The 16,655-nt window shown below is 46.9% G+C and overlaps 1 protein-coding gene across 1 annotated transcript in view; it reads right to left on the bottom strand.

Annotated features, from left to right (window-relative positions):
* LOC126516547 (tachykinin-like peptides receptor 86C) overlaps positions 1-16,655 on the bottom strand; it is a 370,138-nt gene that overhangs the window by 149,793 nt on the left and 203,690 nt on the right. Inside the window, exon 3 of the mRNA XM_055063916.2 lies at positions 11,505-11,655. Within this exon, the coding sequence (XP_054919891.1) occupies positions 11,505-11,655 (151 nt within the window). The remainder of the gene's footprint in view (positions 1-11,504; positions 11,656-16,655) is intronic.

Raw genomic sequence — 16,655 nt, 5'->3', positions numbered from 1 at the left:
AACCTGCTATGAGTAACTGCTTAAGAGGAAAAAACGAAATCAGGAAAGGAACAATTTATCATTATTCAAAGGGAAGCTCGTTACTTTTCGAAGCGAGAGCGGGATGCCTTAGAACACGCACCTATAAAGCGAGATATAAGAATGAAGAAGTAGCATGTGCTTGCTGTGGTAAAGCTAGGGAAACGATGGAGCACTTTTTATTAGAATGTTAATACATCAGCCCAGCGGTCGCCTTAGGCGCCTGTTGCCTCCTTGAAACCCTTGGGTTCAGCGAGAGCAGGGGAGAAATAAACATGTCCACAGTAAAGATTAGTTTTTGGCGAATAGAACATTTGTGGAAAAGAATTTGGGAGATGACAAAGAACGGAGGAGTACAAAAACAAAGCTCCCAATAGGCTTTCAGAAAGTTTGGTGATGACAGTTCTTTCTGGTTTTTTTTCCTTTCCTTCTTTTTCTTCTTTTAACAATGATAAAACTTTAGGCAATATAATAACAAGAGCTTGGTGGCGTTACACACCGCCCCGTTCCAAAGGGGTCGCTCATAACATCCTTCCATCCACTGAAATCACTGGAGCGGCGCGCGGAAAGCAGTGGCGCAACTCTGACTCCTTAAAGAGAACTTATGCAGTAATTCTGCAGCAAACCAGCTCGTCGCGACACCCCGCGGCGGTCTCAGTGTCTACACTGCGTCGCAGATCGCAGCAGCTTGGAGCACCGAACGGGCCGCTTTTTCAGGCCAGGGCCCTGTCCGAGCCCAAAAGTGACATGCGTCGGACCACCCGAGCTCGACCCGGTGATTTGAAGGGCCCGATAACGTAAAACGATTCCAATATGTTTTGATTCCAATCTCCTGACGTCAAATTTGTCTCAACAGGGTTGTCTTAACAGACCAATCAAACGCTCTCCTCGTTCATAGGAGGTCACTATTGTTTGCTCGAAAAACGAGTAACATTGCCTACACTGAGCGGCTCGACTTACCTAATTGGCTCACAAGAGACGAGGAGCACGCTCAAGTGGAGAGGGATTCACTGGGGCCGAGCCAGTGCACTGAAAATTGATAACCGGATGAAGTGGGTAGTGCCGGTACCTGCGATTGGTCGGCTTCCCCTTACTTATCTGGCGATGGCTCGTCGACAATCGCGGCGGCATGCAACGGAAGCTTAAGAATCGCGCTAAAGCGTATCCTCAGCAAAGAAAAGTTGGCAGAACGAGGTCGTAAACGTGCCGAAAGTGCTCGAAGAAGTTGCACGGCCACGGAAAAACTTTTATTACACGCAAATAAACCCATGCTTTCCGACAGGTGCGAGTAGCCAGTGGCTGAGCAATCGGCGGCAGTCATCTTTTATTCCTTTCGGAACGGGGCAGCATGTGGCTATTCAGAAGGAAATTCCATTTTGTTCGCGATAATAACGCATCTTTAACGCGTACACGTCAATTTGACGTGGTGAGTTTTTGCGGTTTTGTGACGTCGCGTGAGAGGCAGGTGAAGTGGGTGCCGCCCGAAAACTTTTGACCAATAGCCGAGCACTAATGGCGCAAAGGCGTCGAATCAGAAATAACTATTTTCTTTTGTTCGTTCAAATCATGCATAATCAGTGTGTACACTTCATATCAGATGGGGAGCTATCGCGGTTTTTGTGACGTGGAATGACAGACAGGTGAAGCGGGGGTGGCCCAAAAAAGTTTTTGACCAATCGCGGAGGGCTGATTGCAGTATTGCCATGTAAAAGCTTGGAATAGTTTTAGGTTATAGCGCCCCAAACCTGGCCCGTGCCTCACCTTGCCCGGTTCGGTTCGCCTCATTAGCCCTTGAGCCTATACGAAGCCAGGTCGAGTTCTGGGTTGTTGCGAAGATACTGGCATGTCATCAACGGGTGCAGGGTGGTCTTCAAGCTGCATCAAGCAGCTTTTCCCCCTTCATCTCGACTTTCTGGCTACTCTGCAACTTTGAGATAAATGAACATCTCATTACTTGCCGAACCCGTCCAGATTATTATTCACTATGCAAACACAAGTGAAGAAAATAGGGAGGGAGCCGGCTGGCAGTTGCCACAGAGAGTGGTTTAACGCCTGCTTACCGTTTAGGAGGGAGCATATATGTATAAAAAGAAGTTGAAGATTACTCACTAGAGGCAGATATAAATACTTCAGGTTTTCCGCTAAAGTTGCTGCTAAATAAAAAGGTAAATCCCCTTATCACCATGATCTTGCTTTACAGTGTGATATCAACAATCGTACTAAACTTTCCAGTTGTGCGGCAATATACAGGGTGTCCCAACTACCATGCATCAATATTTAAAAATATGCAGATGCCACGTAGATGGATGGAACCAAGGTAACGTTGTTTGCCGTCCCTTGGAGATACTCAAATTGTTTTTCCGATCCGCCTAATTACATACTTAGCCTTAATTAATTAATCAACTTCTGAATAATTTAATTAGATGAAAAGTGGCAATGAGAACATTGTAGAGCGACATAAAAAACTCCCGATACAGCCTTCTGTTGGTCAATGCGTGCTGCATGAAAGGGTTTTTCTGAGCGTGAAAGAAGCCCGCGAATATACACGCAAAGTACCTCGGGCGGCTAGTTGCGCAGCAGTTTTGAATTCGGCTGCGTTTTGTTTTCTGGCGGACCTGCATACAGAATTCTGCCTCTGATTCTATTAGAATCAGGAGCATAATGTTTGTCTTGGGCTTCCTAAATTTATTGCTAGTGATATCTTATATCAAGAAGGACGCCTTCCTTTTCTTCTAACGATATTTCATTTCCTAGCAGTACAAACTTTTCTAAAGATATACGCATCACCACCCGTCTGTGAAGAAAAGGCAGTTTGCGGGCACTGTATCACCACATCTAAATTGGTCTTTTTCCATTCGGCTACCTAAATGCATGCCTACCTTTCACTTGGTAGCGTCAATCATAACCGAGAAGTCAGGTGATGCAGAGCAGGAACCGCTGGATGGATGAGTGCATAGGCGGAAAGTATTCATTCTGCCGGGGGGGGGGGGGGGGGGGTTGCCCGACCAGCATTCCGAACCCCATATATATTTATTGCAGTATATTGTTGCACTTGGAGAAACTTTGTGACCTCGACTGGAACGACGGCCTTGTATGAGACTTTACAAGACCTTATATTAGGAGACAGTTCAAACGTTTTTTCTCCCACATCCGACAGCCACCTTACCCGATACGCTGCCATTCTTGCGGTCTTTCGAAAAGCCGGCCTCCAACTGAACTCCACGAAGTGTCAATTCGGGTGCCGTCAGATTACCGTGTTGGGACACCTCTTTGACGCATGCGGTGTCCCGCCGGATCCGGAAAAAGTTCGCGCCATTCGAAGTTTACCTGTGCCGCGTTCTGTTTCTGACGTGCGCTGCTTCGTCGGCCTGTGTTCTTGCTTTCGCCATTTCGTCAAAAACGTTGCCGACGTTGCTCGGCCTTTGACAGATCTTCAAAAGAAGAGCACGCCATTCTCATGGGGCCCTTAGCAAGCTCACGCGTTCGCCGCTCTCATCGGATTTCTGACCACGCCTCCCATACTTGCCTACTTTGGTCCATCTGCACCGACCGATGTCCACACTGACGCAAGCAGCCACGGCATCGGCGCTGTTCTCGCCGGACAGCTGAATGGTACCGAGAGCGTGATAGTTTACGCCAGCGGCCTGCTGTCACCTGCTGAGAGAAATTACTCCTTCACCGAGCGGTAGTGCTTGGCTTTAGTTTGGGCTGTCGCCACGTTCCGGCCATATTTGTACGGCCGCACGTTTTCGGTCGTTACAGACCACCACGCCCTCTGCTGGCTGTCTTTCCTCCGGGACCGGACGTTACGGCTCCAGGAATTTTCATTTGTTGTCAACTATAAGTATGGACGCCTGCACAAGGACGCTGACTGCCTCTCGCGTCACCCCATGGATCCTCCCAATCCTGTTGCGCATGATTCAGTGACCTGTGTGATGGCTTTGACTTACATGACCGACATGCGCGCTGAACAACAACGCGACGCATCCTTACAGTCCACCATCGCCGGAGTGCAATCTGGCAGCACCGACGGCACATGCCGCATGTTCGTGCTGCATAACGGCATCCTCTACCACCGCAGTATCAGCTCTGACGGCCCTGAGTTGCTCCGTGTTCTTCCTCATCTGCGATCCATCGGTCTCGTACAGCTTCACGATGCACCGACAGTGGGATACCTTGGAGGTTTGCGTACATACTACCGCTCTGTGCGTCGTTATGTCGCAACTTGCGAATTGTGTCAGCGCCAGATGAAACCTCCCCTGCCACCTGTCGGCCGACTCCAGCCAATTGAATAGCCCTCTTAACCATTCTTTCGCGTTGGCCTTGACCTGCTTGGCCCTTTTCCGATGACGACTAGAGGTAATAAGCGGATCTCTGTCGCTACTGATTACGCTTCACGCTACGCGATAACAAACGCGTTGCCGACTAGTTGCCCAACTGACGTCGCCGATTTCCTCCTTCACGACGTCATTCTCCAGCACGGTGCACCTCTACAGTTACTTACAGACCGCGGCCGCCCGTTCATGTCTCGAGTTGTGGACGACCTCGTCCGCTCTTGTGCCACTGAGCACAAGCTGTCCACCGCCTACCACCCACAAACGAACGGTCTTACGGAACGTCTCAACAGAACACTCACAGAGATGCTGTCGATGTATGTTTCCAACGATCACCGCGACTGGGAATCCACCCTGGCCTACGTGACATTCGCGTATAACTGGTCCGGACATGACACCGCAGGATGATCATCATCATCAGCCTGATTACGCCTACTGCAGGGCAAAGGCCTCTCCCTTACTTCTCCAACTATCCCGGTCGTGTACTAATTGTGGCCATGTCGTCCCTGCAAACTTCTTAATCTCATCCGCCCACCTAACTTTCTGCGAACCTCTTCTACGCTTCCCTTCCCTTGGAATCCAGTCCGTAACACTTAATGACCATCGGTTGCCTTTCCTCCTCATTACATGTCGTGCGCATGCCCATTTCTTTTTCTTGATTTCAACTAAGATGTCATTAACTCGCGTTTGTTCCCTCACCCAATCTGCTCTTTTCTTATCCCTTAACGTTACACCCATCATTCTTCTTTCCATAGCTCGTTGCGTCGTCCTCAATTTAAGTAGAACCCTTTTCGTAACCCTCCAGGCTTCAGTCCCGTACGTGAGTACACCGCGGGATATTCACCCTTTTTTCTTTTATATGGTCGCGACCCCACTTTGCCCTTTGGCACCATCCTACCTTCTGTGCCAGGTGCTGCAACTGAGTACGCTCGTGAAGTCATCGATTGCGCTCACATGGCGCGTCAAGTCGCCCGATCTCGCTTATTAGCCTCGCAGTATCTTCAAAAAGAGCGTTACGACCGGTACCATGGCGATGTTCAGTTCGCGCCAGGTGTTTGGTTGCGGTTGTGGTCACCATGTCGTCGGGTCGGCCTCTCCCAGAAGCTCCTCTCTCGCTACACAGGGCCTTATGAAGTCCTACGTCAAGTTAACGACGTCAATTACGAGATCGCACCGTTACAGTTTCATCCATCCTCATGTCCGCCACCTGTTGACGTCGTGCACGTTTCGCGGCTGAAGCCATACTTCGCCCGCAGTTCTTCGCCTACCATGCACCCAGACGGCACTTCACCACCCGGGGGTCCTGTTACGGGGCGCGGTAGGACTCGGCATCTCCGGAAAGGGGGGGGGGGCGGCTCAGCATCTCCCCGGAAAAACTCCGGAGGGTGCTCGGGCTCCCTCCCCCGCCCCTCCCCCCGCCCCCGTAGTCGGCGCCTATGGCCGAGTGGGTCGCTCTTGTGACAAGCACTAGTGACCCGGCTGGTTTTGTCCGTGTGCTCTTCCTTGAAATATGTGTCTGTGTGCGTGTGCGTGTGTGTGTGTGTGTGTTTGTGTGTGTGTGAGAGAGAGAGAGTCTTTATTAGAAAAACAGGGAATTTTACCGGCTCGTATACAACCGCTGGCATGCTACTCTGTATAAGGATGGAGAGTGGGATTAAAAGATTCCAGAGGGGAGTGGGAGAAAAAGAGAATAAAAATAAATATGAAATGTGCAAGCCCACCTGATACTAATATTTACAGGTGACATGGCGGGTAAATTTAGACTTTTGTATATGAAATCTTCAATCTTTAAATCTTTCCTATTAGGCCAAGTTCTGGAAGGTATTTCAACAATAAATCCAAAACCCGCCAATGTATAGAAGAGCTGGGCATGGGACCTAAGATGCTGGGTAATATAAACGGATCGTTGCAAATCATGTCTATTTGTTGTTCAAAAATTCTCTCTCGTCGCGGTACGCGGGGAATTCTAGTAATATGGGCTCCATTGCCTCTAAGTTGCCACAGTTATCACACTAGGGGTTAATGGTAAGCCCTATGTGGTACAGATAATTGTTCGTGTATGCCACGCTCAGTCGAAGACGATAGTACAATGTCTCTAAGGGTCGAGGAAGTGGTCGTGGAATTTTCGGTCTGACTTCTGGGTCAATATAACGCAGGAAGTTGTCTTGGTGTAGTGGCAGATTCCAGATGCGGTATTTTCCATGATAGGCATAATTTCTTCCCATGTTTGAAGCGTCGGCTTCTGTAAAAAAAGTGTTCTTTTGAAATAGCGGTATTGGAGTCCCTTTCGGGCAGCTTCATCCGCTTTTTCATTTCCCGAAATACCCGCATGGCCAGGTATCCACTGAAACTTGATGCAATGCCCAGCAATCTTAGCCTTGTGGTGAAGACAAGCAATGTCAAACGCTACAGGTTGGTTATTACAACGCTTGTGCCTGTTCCACATGCTTTGTAGGGCTGCTTTTGAATCCGTGAGAATCCCCCATGTCTTTGGCGGCTGATGTCGAAATACATACACAGGGGCCTCCTTAATGCCATGTAGCTCTGCTGAAGTAGATGACGTTGCTCGCTCAAGACGAAACGAGAATCGTTGCCCTGTAGAGGGAACAAAAAGTCCGCACGATGGCCGATATGCAGCTGTAGAGCCATCTGTGAAAATGTGCGTTGCGACTGCGTATTCTTTGTGCATATATTCGAAAGCTATGTGATAAGTCGCTGCTTGAGGCTTTTTCTTTTTCGCACTGATTCCAGGGATATACGACACGATTTCCAGTGGGGGCAGTGTCCATGGTGAAATGTTTCGTGGCATAATTTGTGACGCCTGAGCAGGAATCGAAATAGATATGCTTTCTACGGCCTATCCAAAGCTAGACGTAACACGGGTTGAAGAGATATCCTTTAAAAAGTGGGTTTTCGTATGAATGACGTGTCGGAGGTGAATCCAAAGTGTCTTCTGCAAAGAAAGCACTTCAAGAGGCAGGCATCCAGCTTCTGCTACAGTTCCAGAGCGGGACGACCCCTTTGGAAGGCTAAGACATAAACGAAGGCAGTTGTTCCGCCCTGCCTCAAGTTTTCTCTTGGTTGTGGGAGACATATTGTGCAGGATCGGGAGGTAATACCGTAGCGTTCCGTCGACGTAGGCCTTATGGAGGAGCACCAGTGATAGACAGTTGCTGCCCCACTGTGACGCCGAGGAAATCTTCTCACTCAGTTGTCTCACTAGAGGCGACCATGTGAGGTCCCTATATCGATCGTCACTCCAAGAAACCTGTGTCTTGACGTATGCATGGGTACGACCACCCAACACTAGTGGATGTTTTTCTATACGCCTCCGCGTGAAAGCCATAGCAACGGTTTTGTCGGGGGACAATTTCAGACCCCTTGGATTTAGGTAGGCCGATCTATTTGTCAGCGCTCTCTGGGGACATTGTTGGGTGGTACTGCGCGAACGCGCAGCGCTCCAAATGCACATGTCGTCCGCATACAGTGTGATTTTTACGCCAAGGGGCAAGTTTCTTCTCAGATAGATGAGGACTAAATTAAATAATACCGGGCTTAACACAGCTCCTTGTGGCACTCCCTTCTCTACGGCATAAAGTGCCGTGGGGCTATCCGGGGTACACATGAAAAGTTGCGTCCTTGAAGATACTCTTCAATCGATGCGTAAAGCCGTCCTCCGAGACCAAGGGTTTGCAGAGCGTCAACTATTGTTTTATGATAGACATAATCATATGCTGCCTTAATGTCCAAAAATAATGCAGTGGATATGTTTTCACAGACCAATTTCTCATCAATTGATGAGACCAAGGCAATGACATTATCAATTGCGGACCTATTTTGCCGGATGCCATTCATTTCCTCCAGGTAAACTTTTGTGCTTTCCAGGAACCCATTTAGTCGTTCGTGAATAATTTTTTCGAATAGCTTCCCTACGCAGCTAAGCAGAGATATGGGTCTGAAGGAGGCGTAATTTGTCGGCTGCTTCCCTGGCTTCAATATAGGAATAACTTTCGCAAGCTTCCATTCCGTAGGAACCTCCCCAGTTATCTATAGGGCATAATAGTACTCCAGAAGTCGTAGGCGAGACGGGTGGCATATATTCGCGAGGGCTTCATAACTCACACCGTCATAGCCAGGTGATGATCGCTTGCTTGCGTCGTCTATTGCTGCCGTGAGCTCTTCAATGGTAATTCTGCGTCAAGGGTCGCTTGAGGTGGACTAGGCTGATGACTTGCAATTTGCCGAGAACGCTGCGCCCGCTGGAAACGAGCCTACGGTACTGCTATGCCACCTCTTCCAGGGATGCGAGCTCATGTAATGGGACGGTGCTAAAAGAATAAAGATGCTGTGGCTTTTTGCGAATGCCTCTGACGACTCTGCAAATGTTGCTCCGCGGTTTTCGTATGTCCAGTGTCCCACAAAAGTCTATCCACCTTTTTCGGTTCAGTTTGGTGAGGTAACGCCGTATATGTCCTTGTGCCCATCGACAGGTTCTGAGGTCTTCGATATTCTTAGTACGTAGAGCCTTCCTTTCGGCACACCTTCGAATGGCACATAACCTTTCGAATTTCTCGTCGTTAGTAGGTACATTACAATGCTTAGTGGCATAGTAGTTCGAATGGCACATAACCTTTCGAATTTCTCGTCGTTAGTAGGTACATTACAATGCTTAGTGGCATAGTGGGTACTTTGTTTGATGCAATGAGCTATTGTCGCATTAATTCTGCATTCGTAGTCGAGGCTGTGATCCCTTTGTCCACGGCTGCTGTCTAAGCTTCCCATTCTACCGAATTCAGTTTCACTTTTCTGGGCGACGTCCAAAAATGAAAGGCAGAGATTAGGATCGGGCAGTGATCACCACCTAGAGTTTCGAAATCTGTACACCATCCGAACATAGGGGCAACTTGACTTGGTGCGAATGTGACATCAATGCAGATAACAGTCTTCAGATTTTTCAGGTATGTTATGCTGCCGTCGTTCAAGCGCTCTACATTGTTTCTTGCGAGAAGCTTCGCCAGTTTAGCACCCCGAGCACATAGTATGTGAACTGCCCCAGATCTCGTTATGTGCGTTAAAATCACCACAAATAATATGTGGAGATTGAGTGCTTGCTAACAAGTTTTCCAATCTTGACACATGGAAAGGTGACCCTGGTTCCAAGTATGAGCCGATCAAGGTAAACACTTTAGATGCAATCACTCTGGTTGCGCAAATATATTCATTCTTGTCATGTGGTGCTACGTCAATCACAGAGGCAGGCACGTCGTTGCGAAATCCAACGAGCAGTCGGCTAATTTCCTTTTGTCGCCTCGAATCATGAAAATAATAACCCTTTATCCTAAACTGCTCGTCGACGCGAGACTCGGAAATGACGATAAAAGGGAATCGTTACACTCGCACAAGATACTTAAAGTCTCCTAACTTCGAGCGCAAGCCGCGAGCGTTGCACTGGAATATAGTACATACGGAAGTGTTTGTTGGTGCACACCGCTTGTGAGACGATTGTTGGAGAAACCATAGTTGCTACTGCGAAGAATCGCGGCGTTGCGCCGTGAAAGAAGATGACACCAGCGGTTCCAAAGCGAGGACGGCCTCTATCTCAGGGATGCTTTTAAACGATGGACTGGCACGGAGAATAGCCTTGATTGCTGCCAACATCAAAGGAATCAGCATAATTGATATCTCATTTACAGCGCTACCATCTAACAGTTTTTTTTGTTCTTCCTGTTCTTCTGCTGTGACCTTGGGGACACCAATTGTCGTTGTGGGCTTGAGGCTATATCACTTGAGGGCTTTGATTGACTCTTTGCAGATGAAGATAGAGATGTGAATTTCCGTATTGCCCAAAGGCCATTCTACATCAAGGAAGATAAAAACAAGTTGTTCATATTTACATCGGGCCATGGGCAGTGCATTTGTCGTAAAGAAATATTTTTTTTAATTCTATCCTAAGTACTGCACTGATTAATTAATTAGTAGGTTGATTAAACTATCCGCAGCTGAAATTTCACTCCAGCATATCACAAACGCAACGTAGCATATATATATATATATATATATATATATATATATATATATATATATATATATATATATATATATATATATATACATATATATATATATATATATATATATACAGGGTGTCCCAGTTCAATTCAACCAGAGTTTAAAAATATGCCAATGCCACGTATGTGGACTCTGTGGCTCAAAACCTGCTACATAAAAGTATTTTTCCGAGCGTGAAAGTAGCCCGCAAATACACGCGAATTTGTCGCGCGGCTGGTTAATTCAAAGATACCATAATTTGCCTCCGTCGCATGTGGCACCGATAGAGACACGTAGCGGACGTCCGTCAGTTCGTTGTCCCCGCCGTCGGGGTCGGGGTCGTGGCCCCCTGCTCGAACCGAAGCGGCGAACCGAAGCGAAGTGACAGGTTTTCAACCTGTCAAAACGTGTACTCCGCTTGCCTCCGCTTGCCTCCGTGTAAAGCTTGCCTCCGCTAAACCAAGCTCCGAACAAGTGGTGAACCGAGTTCCCAACAGACACATAGACGTAGAGAAAACGTAGGGAGGAACCCGGTGGGAGTTTCGGGTTTTTGGAGAACATCAGCCATATTTTATGCCACTGCGCGCAGTGTTGTGCACAGAGACGGCTTGGTAACCGCTGTGCTCAACAAGTACGACGAGCGACCTTCGTCTGAAAGGATAATCACCCAACGTACACGTGACTTTGTATCCTATCAGAAGACTGTTCAAGCGCTGCTGTACTTTTCTGCGAACCTCCAGACTTAGTGAACGCCTGCAATACTTCCTCTCCTTTTTTTCTCCCTCTCCTATCTTCTTGCTACCTCTTTTCTACTGAATTGCCGTTTTGGTGCTTTGCCATTTCGTTACAGAATTGATAGTGTGTTGTATATTATTATGTTCTTGTTTTGTTTTTTGCCGTTGGTTTCTATAACCTATGATTTTGGAATAGCCAGCCCTAGTAGCGTACAACCTTCACATATTTCACATTTAATAATAAGAAGAAAATGGACAATGTGAAACACCGTGACGTCACGATGACTAAGGCGATGTATGACGTTTGTATGGAGGGAAGCATGCTGACGAAAAGGTCTAGATGTTCGTCGCGGTTCACTTGACGTCTTACCTTCTGCTTGCTGCGGTGGGCGTTCTCCTGCTGCCGCGTAAACTCGCCGATGCACTGCTCGCCCCAGAGCACCAAACTCATGCGCCAGTACGTGAGAGCCAGCGTGGTCACGGGAACGCCGTATGTCAGGACCAGGAACAGCACATTGTATCTGAAAGGTGCAAGGACTTGCTGTCAATGTATAGGGTGAGTTTCGTTTCCTTTTCTTGGCACTCTGAGCCCTAACGAGGCCAAAGAATTACACTAAGTCGAAAAGAAAAGATCCGTGCATTGATTGCAACATGGTAAGCGAAAGACTGCAATTCCGCGGGGCGCACGAAACAACAGAAAGGTAGTGCAAAATAGAGATTTGTACTACACAAACGATGCACGAGGCGCATTTGCTTGGTATTGTATGTACATTAGAAACATAATTCAAGCATAAAGATCTCTACACACAGAAATGCGCAGAATGAAGCTGTAGAAAAGATTGGACTACCGATATTTACGAGTCGAGACGACGCCACCTGTGTCGGCTCGTAGGGGATATTGTGCAGAAAGTGTAGTATTATTTGGCACGCATAGAATGTGCTAAAAAACTCAACGTGCATTCAAGTGTACCATGCGTAGTGGTAATGCTTCGAGCTCCCGCATGTAGAAATTATTTGCAGGGAAAAGTCGTTTTAGCAAAAGATAAGACGGAACATCCATACAGCAATGTCACCTAAATACACATACGTGCAGATGTAGCTATATATCTCTGGAAATATGAGTTGAATATGTTATTGCTTATAAATTTCTGCAAGCACAAAAGCACCTTTCAAGAAAGAAACAGCAAGAACAGATACGCAATACAATGACAGCTGTGCTATAAAATTGGTCATGGATAAGGTAACATGCGCCTGCTAGTCCATGTCTTCATTCAAAAATGCTTGCACGAATGTCAGTGCATGCAGTACATCGTTGCTCATAGGCCAAAGATTGTGGGGACGTTCGAATCTCACCCACCTAGGATTATTTAACGTTCACCTAAATCTACTCGCAAGAGCGTTCTTTGATTTTGACCCAATTGAAATGTGGTAAAGGTGCCCGTGATCGAACCCGTGACCTCCAACTCTGCATCGTAACTTTACAGCCACAAAGCTCCCGCGGCGGGTGCCCTAAAAGTAATTTTAAAAGTTTACGAATGAAAAGTGTTATTAATTGTATTGGTGCGATGATTTCTTCAAACTTAAACAGAATTACCTCACACTCATGTGAAAAATAATGGCGGTCGCTTTTAGTTTTCCGTTCACCATGATTCTCGTTTTTGATACCGCCGCAGAGCATGCTATTTTTTTTTTTGAAATGGAAGTGGCTAACGCTCGCCATTCAAGCTCGAAAGTGGGGAGTTTCAAATTGGCACTACGTTGTAATTTGTTCATATTTCTGATCATCTTTGTCTATTAGGAATACCTACATGTTAAGATAAAATTGTCGTGTGATAGAATGAGCTTCATTGCCGATATTTGCTAGCCTTCGGTGAGTCTCGCTGTCTTCGTGTATTCTGCCATAGATGTGTATTGTATCTTAAGATACGCGATGCTTCAACGGATGTACTGAAAATGCAGACACCGATACCTGTCCTTCGGATACAGCATGATACAGATACAACATACCCGTACAGTTACTTAAGATAGTATCGATACTGCTCCGCCATGTTGGGTACCTGGCCCTAGAAATGTGCCTCTGGCCCCCTATCGCTATTTAATGAACCTTCATTACATAATTTAAAGACCTTTCTTGAGACCTGTGCTGCTCACGCACGAGAGGCCCGTACGCAAGCTTCTTCGTTGCGCGCCTTTGTACAGCTTTAGTTATATTCGTGACTCCAGCCATGCTCTGGAAGGCGCATGGCACTTCTGATTGACTTTTTGGGCTTTGTTCATAACCATAAGAGTGGCGAACTGGCCTTCATCGTTGTGCATCCTGTTTCTATGGCATGGTCACCACTCATCCAGCCTTTTCGTCCCCGTTCGCCACTGCCTTTGCGCAGAGCAGCAGGCTAGAGCACGCTAGCTCAGACCGGCCTCTCTGCCTTCTTTCAAATAAATTCTCCCTCTCTCTCTCTGACGCCAACTTGGGTTTGTGCCACTTGATATGCGCCGTTCTTCGACTAACCACTTTGACACCAACCTGGGTCAGTGGGTATCACAAGAACAAGAACTGACACTCATTTAGGTGTCCTTAAGTGATCTCAATGCGAAAGCATTGTGACTTCTCTAATTGGTTACGTCCATGATTCGAGACGTCATACATTGTCAGGTGTCATTCACAGCTCTACCTTAATCAATCTTAATCCTATTTATTCGACCTTACTCTAATTTTGTACCATCCTTAATCCACGCTAATCTACCTTGTTCTAATTTGTACCAACCTCAATCCACCTTAATTCACTTTAATCGATCCAGCTGCAATTTATACCAACCTAATCTACCTTATGCCACCTTAATGCACTTTAATCTACCTTTATCCCCTTTAATTTACCTCCATTCATTTCAGCTTAATTCATTTTAGTCCACCTTAAATCACCTTACTCTAACTTGTTACAACTTTTATTCTCTATTGCTACTGACCTCATGCAGGACGCTGAAAACGTCTCTGATGATGATGATATTTGGTCCCACTCGTTGCCTACAAAGCCATCTTTTCTGCCTGATCAAACATATAATGCTTTCGCATTAACTAACGCCTACGTATTTGACCTAACGTAATATGAAGCACTACGTAGATGTCCACTGGAGTCGACTCTGCTTAGAATTTTGTTTAGCAGACTGCACATATGCCATGGTCTTTACGTATTACCAACGAATGAATAGCAGGGACGATAGTAGCTGCTTGCTGAAAGCGGAGAGAAAATTACTTCGCTCACAGAAAGGAGCAAATAAACGAGCTTTATTATCTGATGTTTTCGCCACTGAAGCAAACAATCACTGATGCGTTATGAAAGGTGTGTCGTATTATCCAACCGGCTCGTGACTGAGACGCGGTGTCTCGCGAGCGAACTGTGAGCGTCCCGCTGAACAGAAGGAAAACACTGCAACGGCGGACACTATATTGGCTTGCTTTCCAGTTCGAAATGAAGAACGCCGCAAGTAAAATCTTACACAATAGGCATCTATGAACTCCCCTTATATAGGAGCAAACTACATCTCATCTGTTAGGGCTGAATTTTCTCGAGCAAAGAAAAGCTAAACAAATAAATAACACAACGACTCCCTACTCGATTGCGATTTCGGCTCCCACTCACAGTGTAGTTTTGCTTTGCTTTTCCAACACGAATTTCTTGTTCTTTCTTTCTTTTTTTTCTACCAGGGACACAGTATTCTGTTTTGATCCCAAAGAACGCGCCAGGGGTGCTATAACGCAAAGTGATGTAAACTTATTCCATTGTGATGTTATTCCAATCTCCTGATGTCAAATTTATGTCGCCGCATAGGCGGTGACCAGCAATGTTTTCTTAAGAGCCCAATCAAATTCACTGCTTGTTTAGAAGCGATCAGTTTGTTTTCAAAGCGCATACCATTGCCTGCTTTGACGCGTTTTTCTTAACAGCTCATGAGGAGCGACGAGCGCGCTTATGTGGAGAGGGTTTTTCTGGAGCCTAGCTAGCGGAGCGAAAGTGGATGACAGGGGGAGGAGGATTGCGCCGACGAGTGCTCCGGGCAGGAATAAGGAATCCGACTGGCCCTCAATATTACGCCGAAAAATTTTGCCAAGCAAGCAGATGTCATCATTTTTCCTAATAACCAGCAACCAACTAGAAATCCTCCTTTATTTGATCCGGGTGATACCACGACCACAACAATGCCTTTCACTAAAGCCGAGATACTCGCTGCGATTGAAGGCACAAAGCAACATTCAACGCCTGGACATGACCGCCTCCAGTATAAGCTCTTAAGAACTTGAAGGTGAGGCCATCGACATTTTACTCCAGGCTATGAATAGCGCACGGATCAGTGATGATGATGATGTACAGGGTTTTTCGGTGCAAGGGCCAGGGATTGTCAAAGAACGCAAGAAATCGTGGGGGACACTCGATGTATGGATCACTGGTTCTTTCCCACCTGAGTAGAAACGCTCTGTAGGGGTGCCCATACCTAAACAGGGAAAGCCACCAATAGGCCATGAAGTGCTCTGGCCAATTTCTTTGACACCAACAATCTGTATATTGTTTGAGCGAATGCTGGCTACTCGACATTGGTGGTGGCTCAAACACAATCATAAATACCATCCAGTTCAGTTCCAATTCAGGTCGTACTTAGGTACAGAAGATAGCCTAGCTTACTGGCAGATGACTTGCACGTCTCACCTTGCAGTCATTTGGTGCCCACTGTGGTGGCTAGTGGCATAGCCAACGCGCACGATAATGTAAATCACGACACCATTCTGCGAAACATGGACACGCTCAGCTTGCCGCTTCAGGTGAATTAGTGCACTCATTCTTAACCCGCCGAACATTTTCTATACTTGTAGACGGGAAGCAATTCGGCTCTTTTACATCAACCCGTGGGGCACCGCAAGGCTCTGTTCTGACACCATTATTATTTAGCATTGCCTTCATGCCTATAGAGAATAAACTACAGGAAGTTGATAATATAAGATTTCTCATTTATGCCGACCACGTCACACTGTGGTGCACTCACTGGGGCCTTGAGATACATTGTAAACAACTGCAGAAATGTCTTGGCGTGTTACGCGAGTACGCGTAGTTCGGTCGACTTCAGACATCAACACAGAAATCTAGCTACGTACACGTCGCCTACAAACCGGGCAGGAAGTCAGTTTGCGACAGTGACTTCTATCTCAAGACTGGCTCATCGCTTATTCCTGAGTCTAAATAGCTGCGGGCTCCTGGCCTAGAAGTTCACCAGTCTTCGTCTAGTGTGACGTGGATCAACAAGATAAGCAAGACATCTGCGAAAACAGTTCATCTGATTCGCAGAATTGCGCCACGGAGTGGTGGGGCTGGCACTGACGTGGCCCATTGCCTCTTGCGCTCCGTCCTGCGTCCTCGCATTGCATACCAAGCACAGCTCCTACGACTGACTACTAAACAGTGGGATGAAGTTGAGGGTATCAACAGAAGTGCTATGAGAGCAATCACAGTCCTTCGTCGTCTTACACCTATAC

Source organism: Dermacentor andersoni, chromosome 1, assembly GCF_023375885.2.
Source record: "Dermacentor andersoni chromosome 1, qqDerAnde1_hic_scaffold, whole genome shotgun sequence".
Taxonomy (NCBI): domain Eukaryota; kingdom Metazoa; phylum Arthropoda; class Arachnida; order Ixodida; family Ixodidae; genus Dermacentor; species Dermacentor andersoni.
This window is presented reverse-complemented; position numbering and strand designations above follow the sequence as displayed.